Raw genomic sequence first — 14,020 nt, forward strand, 5'->3', positions numbered from 1 at the left:
CAAGCCACATTGTCAGATTGCATGCAACCAAATAATGAGCAAACATAAGCGTAATTATTTGGATCAAATAATTTACAAATTACATCATCTGATGTACAACAGCAGCAGCAAAGAATCAAACCCGCACACAAATCCTATATATAACCTCAATGGTATCCTCCTAACATGGGGAGGAGGGGATTATTGCTTGTGAACAAAATCAAATCAATACCTATAGTTTTTCCCTCAAATTTTACAACTCAAGCATTGTATACAGCAAGAAACAAACAAAAGGCACACCAAACTATCAACAGTAGTACCCGATCCATGTCTGTTAAAAACTCTTGCTAACTAACTGTAACCGGCTAACTGCTGTCTCAGGCAGTTTTTGCAGTGTCATTTGTAGCTGATGGCCTTTCTGTGGCCGAGTCCATGTCGTCTTGTGATGGCGCCTCGATGACAGCATCATCCTGAGACGGCTTCTCGCTGGCCACGCCTTCTTCCTCTGATGGCTTGTCAGTGGCTGACTTCTCAAGAGCCACGCCCCCCTCTGATGGCTTGACACTGGCTTCCTCTTCCTCCAGTGGCTTCTCAAGAGGAACAATGTCCTCTGATGACTTTGCATTAGCCTCGTCTTCCTCCAATGGTTTCCCAAGGGCAGCACTGTCTTCTGATGGCTCTGTACTTCCCTTGCTTTCCTCCAATGGCTTCTCAGGGGTTACAATGTCCTCCGATGGCTTGGCACTCACCGCGTCTTCTTCTTTTGGTTCCCCAAGAGCATCATTGCCTTCTGATGGCTCCGCACTTGCCTTGGCTTCCTCCAATAGCTTCTCGGGAGTTACGATGTCCTCCGAGGGCTTCTCACTCACCTCGTCTTCCTCTTTTGGTTCCTTGAGAGCAGCATTGCCTTCTGATGGCTCCGCACTTGCCTCGCCTTCCTCCAATGGCTTCTCAGAAGTTACGATGTCCTCTGAGGGCTTCGCATTCACCTCATCTTCCTCCAATGGTTTCCCAGGAGCAACATTGTCTTCTGATGGTTCCGCAATTGCTTCGTATTCCTCCAATCGCTTCTCAGGAGTTACAATGTCTTCCGATCGCTTGGCACTCACCTCATCTTCCATCAATGGTTTCCCAAGAGCAGCATTGTCTTCTGATGACTGTGCATCTGCCTCGCCTTCCTCCAATGGCTTATCAGAAGTTACAATGTCCTCTGAGGGCTTCGCAATCACCTCGTCTTCCTCCAGTGGTTTCCCAGGAGCAACATTATCTTCTGATGGCTTCGCAATTGCTTCGTCTTCCTCCAATCGCTTCTCAGGAGTTACAATGTCTTCCGATGGCTTGGCACTCACCTTGTCTTCCATCAATGGTTTCCTGAGAGCAGCATTGTCTTCTGATGACTGTGCATCGGCCTCGTCTTCCTCCAATGGCTTCTCCGAAGTTACACTGTCCTCCGACGGCTTGGCACTCACCTCTTCTTCCTCGGATGGCTTCTCCAGAGCTGTGCTTTCTTCTGATGGTTTACTGCTGATTTCTTCATCGCGTATTGAATCCTCAACAACCGTGTCGCTTCCTGATGGTGTTTCTGTGGGTGCACTGCTCTGATGTGGTGCCTCATCAGAAATGCTGCCTTGTACAGGTTCATCAGTAGTTATGCTGCTGTTCAGAGGAGGGCCTACAGGCAGTGTCTCAGTAGCTGAACTGCTTTCTGACGGTTTCTCAAAAACAGCATCGCTTTCAGTTCCCCATGACTTCTCAGTTGAATTATCAGGAGCAGCATCAATCTGAGGCTCCATGTTAGTTGCATCAGTTTGAGACTCTGATGGCATATCGACAGATACATTGCTCTCATGCTCTGATGGCTGTGCTGATAGTTTATCAGCAGCTGCATTGCTTTGAAGCCCAGAAGGCTTATCACTACCCGTGCCACTTTGACTTACTGCTGTCTTCTCAACTGCTTCATCGCTTTGCGTTTCTGATGACTGACTGATTGACTGATCTGCATTGCTTTGCGATTCTGCTGGCTTTTCAGCAGCTATGTCACTTCCAGGCTCTGATGACTCCTTGGCAGTTGAATCACTAACAGGCTCTGGTGGATTCCCAGGATCTTCTTCATGTTGATGTTCCAGAGACTGCCCCATAGCCTCATCCTTCCGATATTCTGATGTTTGCTCTTTTGGAACCTCAGCAGGTGCAACGCTTTGAGATTCTGATGAGTGCTCAGCAGCTGCATCATTTTCTGCTTCCACTATCTGGTCAGCTGCCTTCTCAGCCATGTCTTTAGGTTCTGGTGGCTTCTCAGCTTTTGGATTGCTTTCAGAGTCCGAAGAATTCTCACCAGTTGAAAGTCCTTCATGTCCTGATAATTCCTTGGTTGGTTTGCCGGAAGTCGCATCACTTTCAGGCTCTAGTGTCTTCATGATGGTGGCATCATTTAGAGGTGGCCTCTCAAGAGATATTTCAACACGTGGCGTTTCCTTGGCAATCTCTTCACTTTGAAGTGGTTCCTCATCATCCTCTACAGTTTGAAGTGGTTGCACAGATGGTTTATTGGTTTGTACTGGCTCCACTGCAGCATATTCTATTGATGGCTTCTCAGTGATCGAAGTACTTGGAGGTAGCTTCTCGGCAGCCATGGCACTTTCCAATATTTTCTCAGTCGCTGTCTTCCTCTCCAAGATCTTATGATGGGCTGTATCGCTTTGAGATGGTTTCAACGTGGCTGATACACTTTCTACCTTCTCAGTGATACTGCTTTGAGGTAGCTTCTCAGCACCAGTGTCATTCTGTGACGACTTCCCAATTTTAACAACATTTTCTGATGGCTTCTCAGCAGGCCCAGGGATCTGACTTGGTGCCTTGGTAGGCATGTCAGTTTGCGATGGTTTTTCTGTGGAAACATCACCTTGCAATATATTTGCAGCAAATGACGACGCTTCAGCTGTCTCACTTGTTGCTGATGGCTTATCGGAAGTATCACTGCTCTTCTTTGTATCTTTGCTGAGCTGCAATTTGTTTCCAGTGGCCAAAGTGACTTGCTGTCGTTCCTTAGCAGGTACACTGCTTTGCAACATTTTCTCAACAGCTGTGTTGCTTTCCAGCAGACTCTCGACAACTGTATTGCTTTGCAATGGCTTATTTTTGCTAGCCATATCACTCTCAGGCTGTTTTTCTGGAGCCACACTTCCTTGCCATGACTTCTTCCGAGACATGTAGCTCTGGAATGGCTTTGCGACAGCCACACTGCTTTGTGAGGCTGTCACAACCCCCGAACCACTTTGTGATGGCTTCTCAGTTGCAACATTGCGCTGCCACAGCCTTTTGACAGTTCCACTACTTTCAGTTGTCTTTGCAACAACTGCACTGCTCTGGGGTTGCTTCTCAGTGCCTATGTTGTGTAGCCATGACTTTTTAACTACTACCGCAGTGTTCTCTGATGGCTTCGCATCATCCACACTGGTTTCTGAAGGTTTCTCGGTGGTTTCGGTGTGTTGCTGTGGCACAGGGGCTACTGTACTCGTTTCCGATGGCTTCACATCAACCAGACTGCTTGCAGACGGTTTCTCAGTATCAACATTGCTCTTCAGTGGCTTATGATTGAACACCCTGCGTTCCCAAGGCCTTTTAATTTCTGTAGTGCTTTCTAATGGCCTCATATCAGTGGTCGGTGATGACTTCTCAGTAGGTACACTGTTCTGTGACTTCTCAACTGGGCCACTATTCTGTATTTGCTTCTCAGCAGCCACAATGCGTTGCCATGGTTTTTTGGCCACTTTGCTGCTCTCTGATGGCTTCACATTGTTGCTTTCTGATGGCTTCACATTGTTACTTTCTGATGGCTTCCCATCATCTGCACTGGTCGCTGATGGCTTTTCCAATGGTAAAATGCTCTGTGGTGGATTCTCAGTAGCTACACTCCGTTGCCATGACTTTTTTACTACTGTGCTGCTTTCAGACTGTTTCACATCAACCTTATTACTTGATGATGGCTTCTCAATGGTAACAGTGCTCAGTGATGGCTTTTCAGTGGTTGTACTACTCAGTAACGGTTTATCTGTATGAAGACTGCGCTGCCATATTTTTCTTATGGCTGCACTGCTTCCTGATGGTTTTACATCAACCAAACTGTTCTGCAGTGGCTTTTCTACACTACTTTCCGATGGCTTCTTGCTGACAACATTACTCTTTGACTCACTCTCAATAACTCTTTCACTTTCTGCTGCACTCTGCACTGTTGTAGTGCTTTCAGATGGTTTTGTGACAGCAATGATATTTTGCAATTGCTTTTCAGCTGCAACATCATTTTGTAATGATTTTTCAGCTGTAGGATTGCTTTCCGATGGTTTCTCCATAAGTTCATCACCTTGAACTAGGTTCTTGGTGGCTTCTTCTGTTCCTGGTTCTTTCTCAGTAGCCACTTCTGCATTCGCAGAGTTCTCAAACTGACTGAAATTTCCCTTAACCATAAACAACTGAGAATGGTGGGTCTTGCAATAAAGTTTGCCTTCATGTGTGACATGATTGGATGGGCTGAGTGTACAACCCCCATGGGTGCAACGGAAGCATGATTTATGATAAGAGTTTCCATTAAGACTAACCTGCAAGAAAAATTGGCATGTTGTAAATGTGCTGTTAAATGGTGCCGTGCAAAAGAGGCTGATGAAATTTATTCTATGATACTTTGATAGTTACACACTATGATAGACAAGGTCACTGAAGTCTCAACCACATATTTTTGGCTTAACATGCCATCTCTTTGGCTTGTAGAGAAGAGAGATCAAATTCTTCGTACTTAAGTTTTTTTACTACATGTTACTCGCAAGGTGAAAAACTGCATTAGATTTAGATGTGGTTATCCTGTAATTGTCAGCCAGTATAAATAGCTTAATTGCCACAGCAACTAAGCTTTATAACATCTCGAAGTAGCACAGAGGAAGACTAAATAATACTGACCTTTTCAAGAGCGTACACAGTCTTGTTACAAACTACGCACTTCTCTTGTGTGCCAACAAACATACTAGAGAATCTACTATTTTGCTGGCCCTGCATGTTTGAAAAATATAGAGGGAATGGACATAAATTTGGTGTATATTGTAGCATCAGCCAAACAGTTTAGGTACCAGGCAAATGCTTCAACAACACAAAAGGTGGGACCTAGAGAAGCTCAGAATACCTTAGGTCCATTTGATTTTTCTGACTTAGCTGATCTGGCCACACCTGACATAATACAGTAGATATGTAATATTAGAACAATGCTAAAAAGTGACACCTGGTTCGCTCAAAGAGAGTCTACACCGCTTATTTTGGATACAATGTTGTGGTCGTGTGGATTAACCAGGTAAGGATACTAGAGCTATTACAGTTGTATATGTAATATAATTTCATATTCAACCGCGTGCATAAGAATTGTAATACAAACACAACTATATTTTCAAACAAAAACATATGTATTGTAGCATCTAGGCGTCCAAACTGTGAGGGCAGTTAGGCTAGTTAACATCAACAGTTAAAACATCTGAGTCAAATTGATTGTTTTCAGTACCTTCAAAACTTTTGTCCAAACTGCCGGTTGATTTTAATATCTGGTCATAGTGAGGCTTGCAGTACAAGACACCTTTGACGGAACAATAATTGCTAAACTGCAGAAACAAGAATCAGAAGAACAAAGTTAGTTTGATTAGGTTTCACAGATGTAGCTTTAGCTGCAAACGGATAAAGAAAGTACCAAAGCCCACTAGTATGATGTAGCATAAATGATCATTATTGCTCCCAAAAAAGTAGTTTCGGAATAAAGCTACAGGCTGTACCAAACAATGTGTTCTGAAGGAATAATGCAAGCATATCAAATCGGGTACCGAAACTGCATACATCAGAAAGTCATTTTGTCTTGCACTGCATTATTACATGATTATGTTAACTACCTACAAGAACTATGATAGCAAGGGAAATGATCTATGCTCTCTAAAAGAATACCACATAACATTATTCTCTTTCTTTCTTTTTTTGTTTGGGAGATGGGTTTGTGGGTGGGCCCCACACACACCATGTGCTAGAGAAAGCAAGTACAAATAAATCATGATATAGTTAAACACTCAAACCAATATGACACATCAATAGTCTATGACATGGATTCCTAAAAAAGTTAAATGGATATTACATCCATAAGGATATCCATGAAATCATTCTGTCGTACTACGTTACAATCAAAAGTTATAGTTATCAATTATCATAAGACATTCATCAACATGCGACAGGTAAATGTCCACTCCGCCAATCAGTTAGCACTTGCACTTTCCCATGCAATTGCAAGAGAAAAGGAATATTGGTGGCGCACCCATGAATCCATGATGAACCAACAAAATTTAGAACACTGTACTCCCCACATGGCCACATCAAGAAGGAAAAAAAATGCTTCAAGAATGAAAATCGTTATTCCAGATGAGAAAATGTTTCAGCGATGTCTCAAGCCTTGTGTTTCGTGATTTGTACCCAGATCAGTATCACACAAGTCACAAGAAGTAGCGCACGTGTAGATTCAACGACGAACAACTAATTCCGTGCGGTAACCCTGCACAGTCGCAGTCGACACAATCATCAAACCGAACTTCTCAGCCGGTCCGGTTGACAAGCCCAGACCAGGAAGTACAGAAAGCAAATTATCAATCGAGCAAACAATTCGAAGCAAGCACACAGTAACTAAGTAAGCGAGACACGATGCTCAGCCGGTCCTGGTAAAGCTACGAATCGCAAAAGCTAGTATGCAGTAACAGGTACAGCGTGCCACCTGAGCTCCTGCTTCGCAAGATTCTGGTCATTGGTCAAGAGGATCCGACCCAAGGATCAACCCAGCTAGCAGGGGAGGAAGGAAACGAAGGAAGGAAGAGGGGGGGGAGGGACCTGGAGCGTGCTCTTGCAGTGGTGGCACCGGAAGCAGGGGCGGTGGTAGACGCGGCCGTCGGCGGCGAGCTCCTCGACGGGGTACACCGTCCGCCCGCACGACGCGCACTTCTGCGTGGTGCCGCCCCACGCCGCCCCCGACATCCCCTCGACGCCGTCGCCGTGCGGTTCCGTTCCGCCCTGCTCTCTTTTCCGCGCCCGCGACAGACAGGTGTGGGCGCGTAAAGGACAAGGATCAGAAGAGAGGAGGAAAGCGACGGCGATGGGTGGGGTGGGGTGGGGTGGATGATTGGCGACGGTGGAAGGAGCGGCAGCACAGCTCAGCTCAGCTAAGCTCAGCTCAGAGTCGTGGAGAGAGGCTTTTGTCAATAGAGGGGGGAACTGCTACGGCCACCCGCACCATCTTCACAAGTTTAGCTAGGATTAACAGTTCACCGTGTTCCACAACGGGATATCACCTTAATATAGTTCTTTGTTTACCAGATTTTCTCAAGTTCTTGCTCGCACTCGGTGATAAAAAAAATACAATATTTCTTTGGATTACTTTATAATTTTCATGCACAAATTCAAATGTTTGAAATTTCACTGGCCAATAATTAATACAGCTAATGTAAAGGAAAACGTATCTTAGAAAATATTTGGTGAAACACTCTTCGGTGGAATCATGAAAAACCTCCTAAAAACATATCTAGAAGTTCGGAAGAAATCTCAGAAGAGTCACACATGTAGAGTACTCACACAAACATGCAAAAATTTCAGATCAAACTCGACTCGGTTGGAAGATATGAAATTGACAAGTAGCCACAAGAACGGTGATCCATGAAATGGTATGATAAAAGGTTAGCACCGAATATTTTTCTCAACATATCTACTATTTAAATATAGCATGCAACAAGTAACAGGTGAACTCATATGTTATCCCAAATACTACAAAAGGATGGTTAGTACCATGATCCTATTTGGAATGCAGATTAGAGAAATATTTGTGTTGAACAGTTTGGTGAAACACTGGCATCCATGCATTAAGTAAGCCTTTACCGGTTGACACCTTCCTATAAATTTCATGTGTTTCAAGTGAGACTTTTGGCCTAATTTATAATACAAGTTTTTCTTGGTCCCTTTGAATTTTGAGTCATTCCTTGCAAAACTAATGCGAAGCTCCTACAAAATTCATGTGTGCCAAATGCGCTCTTAACACTGGCATGCTTCCCTAATTCTAATCTTTTGGTATGGACAAGAAACAAAGAGTTGGTTTGAGTTTCAAGGTGTGTTTATTGGGTTCGCTTAGCAGCCCTATCTCACAAGCAGAATGATTAGCACCTGCTCCATTGCAGGGAAACGATCAGCTGACTTCACTCCACCATAAGGCGATGGATTATAGGTGAACAATCATGATTCGAGGATACAATGTTGCTACAGTAGCAGTAAATAGTAATATTGCTATAGCATTTACTCTGTCGTCGCTTCACTACAGTGCTAAGATGCTGTTTATCCGCTCACAATTTATTGTTTACTTTTGGTGTAGTTAGAGGATTTAGATCCCATTGCAGACCCGCCAATCTTCCGTTGAGATTAATACTGATTATGACAGAACCCCATAGTAGAGTACCTAAATGTTACTGAACATCTGTGTTTAAATTTTTTTATCGAATCAAACATCTCAAATCTAAGTCGAATTTTAACACCGAATCAAACATCTCAAATCTAAATTGAATTCTAACACCCATATAAAATTTTAATTTTATTTCACGTGTCTATATTTTTTTTACCGAATCGAACGCTCATATCGAAATTAAATTCTGACCAACTGTATTACTGTAGTGCCCAGCACCCACATGACAAAATAACAAATAGGAGAGTGGTCCTGTGGCTTAAAAAAAGAGAGTGGCCGTACGCTTTCTTCCGGCCTTTCCCGCTGCGGTGGTGGGCCCGCGATTTCCCCCAACCCAATCCAGCCCGCCGCCGGCCACTGCTTCCAGTGCACTCGTCAATTTTTTTCTCTCTAACCAACCTTCTCACCGACGCGCTCGGTGCATTGTCCAAGGGGCCCACCGGTCACCGTCGTTTAGGCGGCGCGAGTTGGCCGCGGTGCATTGGATTTGAGCGCGCGCACGTCCGGTGCGCCTGGCCGTCGATCTGATCTCGTCCCTCCGTCCGTTCGCGGCAGCCGCCAGGTGACCGGACGAGTGGTTTCCAGGTGGATCACCGTGGGGCCTTAGGCTCAAGCCCTTGCTCCGGACTTACGTGGGAGTCCCAAAGCCATGCGGTAGCGGAGTTTCAAAATAAACAGCAGTATATAGTAAGAAAATTCTATATAATCCTTTATCGACAGATCTTTGTAGGATTCTAATCTATATTGTCTTTCGTCTGATCTAATGACTGGCACGTGTAATAAAGAGAATGATAAAAACACGTGTCATATTAGGAGATGAGGTTTTTTTGACCCGATTTTATAGAATTTTTTTTCTGATATGCACTAACATAATAACATAATTGACAACTTATAATTAGATTAATACTATATAAATTTATATATAATATTAAACTATTTACTTGTGATATATCCGGAACATCCTTAACTCTATCAATACGCTCTCCTTCACAAAAATTTTAGTCATAAAGAAAAAAAAGAAGAGAAAAAAGAAGAAAAGAAAAGCCACTGCTTGGTGGCTCGGATCTACCGCTTATGGTTTCGGCGGAAACTTGGGGACGACAAGCGCGAGTGGTTAACGGCTCGGCTGAACGCTAGCTAAATCGTCCTGCTGTTCTGAGTTGGCTCGCGCCTAATCTAATCTGTAAAGCGTAAAGGCTGCCGTTTCTTGGGGGGTCGCTGAGATGGATGGACGTCTTTCAATTTTGTTTTCGATTGCAGTGCAGGTGCGAGGAATCATGGTGCGCGCTTGCACTTGCACTTGCACGGTTATGTCTGGATCATGCTCGCACGAGCGCGTACCGATCCATCATCCGGTGATGCGCCGACGGCCCCGCCGCCGCAGAAAGAAGAGTGGTCGCCGAGGTGGCTTTTTGCTTCAGCTTTCGCTCCACGGGCGCGCCGGATCAGACGCGCGCGGTGTTGTTTCTGTGTTCCGACCGTGCAATCTCTCGCTGCCTGCAGGCGAAGGAAATAGCAGGCACGGGCAGCCGCGAGGGCGAGGAGGCAGCCCGCGCGGCCAGCAGGGATGCACAACGGCGCGGGATCAGCGTCAGGAAGCCAGCAGGCATTGCGGGCTTCCAACCATTTCCTTCGCGTGAGTTGAGGTGTTCCTGTTAGACACATGTCGTGTTCACATATCGTGTTCATACCGACTTACTCCTTATATTAGTTATGTATTCTTACTAGTGTTCGTATTAGTCTAGTATTCATATTAGTTATGATTTTTATTAGTTATAGCTGGCTATATATATATAATCTATTATGACTTATTAAATCAATCAACCAGTTACGTAAATTATCTCTGTTAACATGCTATCAAAGGGTTTCGTTCCTCAACTGAGTTACTAAATCGCTTCCGTCGGGCCGCCCCCGGGAGATCAATCCTCATGATCTCCACGAGGGATGCGCAACCCGTAATTTAGTGTTCGTGTCGCCAATCCAAATATCGGCTACCACCGATTAGAGTTTTTCCCGATCATCTTCAGATTGGATTTTTTTTTTTTCAATTTTTTCGATCATAGATCGGTTTGTGTTGCCCTGCGGACCCGTCGACATTCCTTGGCTTCGGACTTCACCGCCTTGGCTTCAACCTCTCCGGCACCTCCTCTCCTCCGATGGCTTCGTGGCTAGACGCGACACGCCCGTCAGCATGGCCCTCATATGTGGCCTTTCGAGCGCACTGTCCGTCGTTGTCATCACGCTGGATCATCGTCGTCAGCTCGTCGTCCGCAAGCACGAGCCCATCACACCACCGAAAATGAGTATGTTGCTGCATCACCCATCATGGCTGCAGCGCTAGTGCTCGTGGTCACGCCATCATCATCGGGGTCCCCGCCTCTCTAAACAGAGATTCTACCCCATGCTACTCGTTCTCGTCACCACGCTAGCTACCGCTCCGAGTTAGCGCCTTCCTCCAACACCTCCAGGCCGCCGCCGTCACCCTATCGAGGCCGCCGCCTCCGCCAGTCGAAGTCCACAGATGGATCAACCTGATTTTGTGCACGCGTGTGCTTGTGTTGGTGCTTTAGGCTTGCATCCTCCTCCACGGTTCGACTATGATCACCTCGCTCTTGGCTACCTCGGCAATAAAAGGGCTATTATCATCTTAAGCCAATTGTCAGCTTACACTCCAGTATGAGAGGGCTTACGCTACGACTGTGGGGGATGTTCGAGATTGCCTACGTCTTTACTAAGGGATTGCCTTGTCTGTCTCGATCCAGTCTAAACGTCTATGAGTACGTAGACGCTCAGACTGCGAGGACGTATTAGACAGATGTCATATTCACACCTCGTGTTCACACTTTGTGTTCACATCGGTTTAGTGTTTATATTAGTTATGCATTCCCACTAGTATTCATATTAGTCTAGTGTTTATATTAGTCATAATTCTGATTAACCATAGTTAGCTATATATATATAATCTCTTATGACTTATTAAATCAATCAATAGTTACGTGACTTATCTCCGCCAACAGTTCCCATGCTCTCTCTCATCATGGTTCTTCGTACATCTCGAAACAGGCCGCTGGTTCGATCTTGTTGTTATCATGAGCAAACCAGCAACTGCGAGACCAGACGGTGTGAGACGGTTCCAAACAAGGCCTAAAAGGTAAAACTAAAAGAAGAACGTCAAGAGCGAATCAGCTTTACTCGCATACCTTTCCCAAAGATAAACTCCGGTTCATTACATCATCGACATTTCGTGCAACGACGTACGTCGCACGTGCATCGTTCATGTAACCGATTTGAGCTACGACTACAGCCAGGTAAGCGTAAACTGCAATCGCCTGACGATTCCTTGTACAGCTGAAATTTGTATTTTTTGTTTCTGATTTTTCAGGTCATATTTTCGTTCGAAAATTTATGGAGCGCTAGATTATATCATCATCTACACCACAAATTATTTTAAAAAAAATTCATAACTTTTTTTAGTGTTTAATTTTTAAGCTTAATTATGAGCATTGGAACATGGCATTTTTATGATTTTTAAACCTCTCTCCACTGGAATGATGGGAAGTTCTTCTCTTTTAGGGTCCAAGGCGAGATGCAACTATTTTTGTAAATTTCCAAAATGGTCGCATAATTTTACAGTTTTTTAAATTAATATATATATATCCGGAGTGCCAGATGAATGCACCGCCGGCCGCTTGGGGATTTTGCGGCGGGGCCGGGCCGGCAAGCATTTTCTTTGCTTGAGTTCGTTGTGAGCCTTGTGGCCTTGCCATGCTCTCCTATAGTGATTGTACGTATGTATGTAGTAGATCCCAAAACAAGCAGTTGGTTTGTTGTCTATAAATAATGGGTAAAAACCAGCAACTCCAAGCATGAATATGGCATGATCTTGATGACCCAGGCTGTTCGGCTGAAAAACTAATGAAGAACACAGAGAAATTCAACATCACTACTGCCACTAGCATAGCCTTTCCAAAGATAAACACCGAGTACTTTTAATTACATCATCAACCTTTATTCCAACAATTAACATATCATTCCCACAAGGTCATAAACCGTCGATCTTTTTTAGATAATAGAATAAGAGATTATCCCCGTATAAACTGAGCATCTGGTCCAACACAACCAGCTTACTAATCGTAGTCGCACTCTGGCGGCATATGGTTGTTGAACCTTGTCTTATCGGTGCAGAAGTTGTAGTTCATGTACTTCTCCTTGACGCCCTCGTACGCCGCCCGCTGCGCATCGGTGATGCTCCGGTACTCGCCGGCGTTCCACCACAGGGCCGGGGAGTCGCACGGCGTCGCACCGCTGTTGGCGCAGGCGTCGACGTCGAACCCTTTGTACCCCGCCGTGAAGGGCGCCTTGGACCAGTCGACCTTGGTCTGGCCCCCATCCGTCGCCCAGTCAGAGCCGTCCCAGATGCTCGCGCGGATCAGCATCGTCTGCTTCGCCGGGAACTCGTACCCCGGGACGCTTCCCGTCAGATTCCTCAGCACTCTGATGGGCGTGTCGTCGACGAACATCCTGCGGATCGGATGAATTGTACATACAATAATGCGATTTAGCTAGGAGAGCCTTGCAATTTTCTTCGAGGCGTGGCGCGGAAATTAATTAAACTTTTTTGTGTGAAATCCATGCGAAGCTAGATGCACTGGTAGGTAGGTTTAATATAATATATATTTTGGGCTTACACGAGCTGGTAGGGGTTCCAGAGGATCTTGTAGTCGTGGAAGTCGGCGGCGGGGTCGAACCACAGGTGCAGCCTCTGCTCCCTGTCACCGTGGCCGTTGACGAAGACGTTGGTCTGGAGCGTGATGGGCTTGCCGTCCTTGTCGCCCAGGAACTCGAAGTCCAGCTCGTCGTGCTCACCATCATTTTCCGGCTGCGAAGTAAGCTATATATCCAGAAGAAGCACATGATCTTAGCTAATGTTGATCAAATCAGCAAGATGCTTTGATCAGGAAATTAATGAAGAACGTGATTATGTAAGTAACTCAAGTAGTGCCCAAGATGGTGATCGCGCAACATATGTGTGCTGATCGCACTCACGTAGAAGGTTGTCACAACGCCGGCAGTGAACCCGGATGGCAGCTTCATTCTCATGTGGAAGAACCCTGAGCCGTACATGGACTTGGACCGGAACCCAGCACCACCTTCACAATCACGTACGACAAAGTTATTACAAGAACGAAAACTAAACGCGTTGCACTAGCTCCTTCGCCATTCACTGCATATGCATGCAGTACATGCATAGGCAATAACTTCGCGGCAAACATGTATACACACGTACCAGAGCTTTGATCCATGGTGAGATCAACCTCCGTCCCCTGATTGACCAGGTTACCCCACTGCACCACGTAGTTGTCGTCGAACGCCGTCGCCGCCGCCGCCACCACCACAGCCGCGGGCATGAAGCCAGCGACTGCCGCTAGGAAGACGGGGAGGAGGAGAAGCCATGGGCACGCTTTGGACAACGCCATTGCAAGATAGCCAAGACAGGTCTATGCTTCTAACTTCCTTTCTCTCGCGCACAGCACG

The 14,020-nt window shown here is 45.5% G+C and overlaps 2 protein-coding genes across 2 annotated transcripts; both read right to left on the reverse strand.

Moving 5' to 3' along the window:
* Positions 1-32: 32 nt before the first annotated feature.
* Positions 33-7,196, reverse strand: LOC133926580 (uncharacterized). Its single transcript, XM_062372587.1, has 5 exons — positions 6,874-7,196; positions 5,519-5,615; positions 5,150-5,193; positions 4,930-5,019; positions 33-4,574 (listed from the first exon to the last, which is right to left on the reverse strand). Exons 1-5 carry the CDS (start codon positions 7,015-7,017, stop codon positions 357-359), a joined length of 4,593 nt encoding a protein of 1,530 aa, XP_062228571.1. The 5' UTR covers positions 7,018-7,196; the 3' UTR covers positions 33-356.
* Positions 7,197-12,612: 5,416 nt separating this feature from the next.
* Positions 12,613-13,962, reverse strand: LOC133927584 (putative xyloglucan endotransglucosylase/hydrolase protein 1). The gene is made up of 4 exons (XM_062374045.1): positions 13,773-13,962; positions 13,532-13,635; positions 13,174-13,376; positions 12,613-13,006 (listed from the first exon to the last, which is right to left on the reverse strand). The coding sequence occupies exons 1-4, from the start codon at positions 13,960-13,962 to the stop codon at positions 12,613-12,615; spliced, it is 891 nt and encodes a 296-aa protein (XP_062230029.1).
* Between the last annotated feature and the right edge of the window lie 58 nt (positions 13,963-14,020).

The sequence above is a fragment of the Phragmites australis genome, chromosome 8 (genome assembly GCF_958298935.1).
Source record: "Phragmites australis chromosome 8, lpPhrAust1.1, whole genome shotgun sequence".
Taxonomy (NCBI): domain Eukaryota; kingdom Viridiplantae; phylum Streptophyta; class Magnoliopsida; order Poales; family Poaceae; genus Phragmites; species Phragmites australis.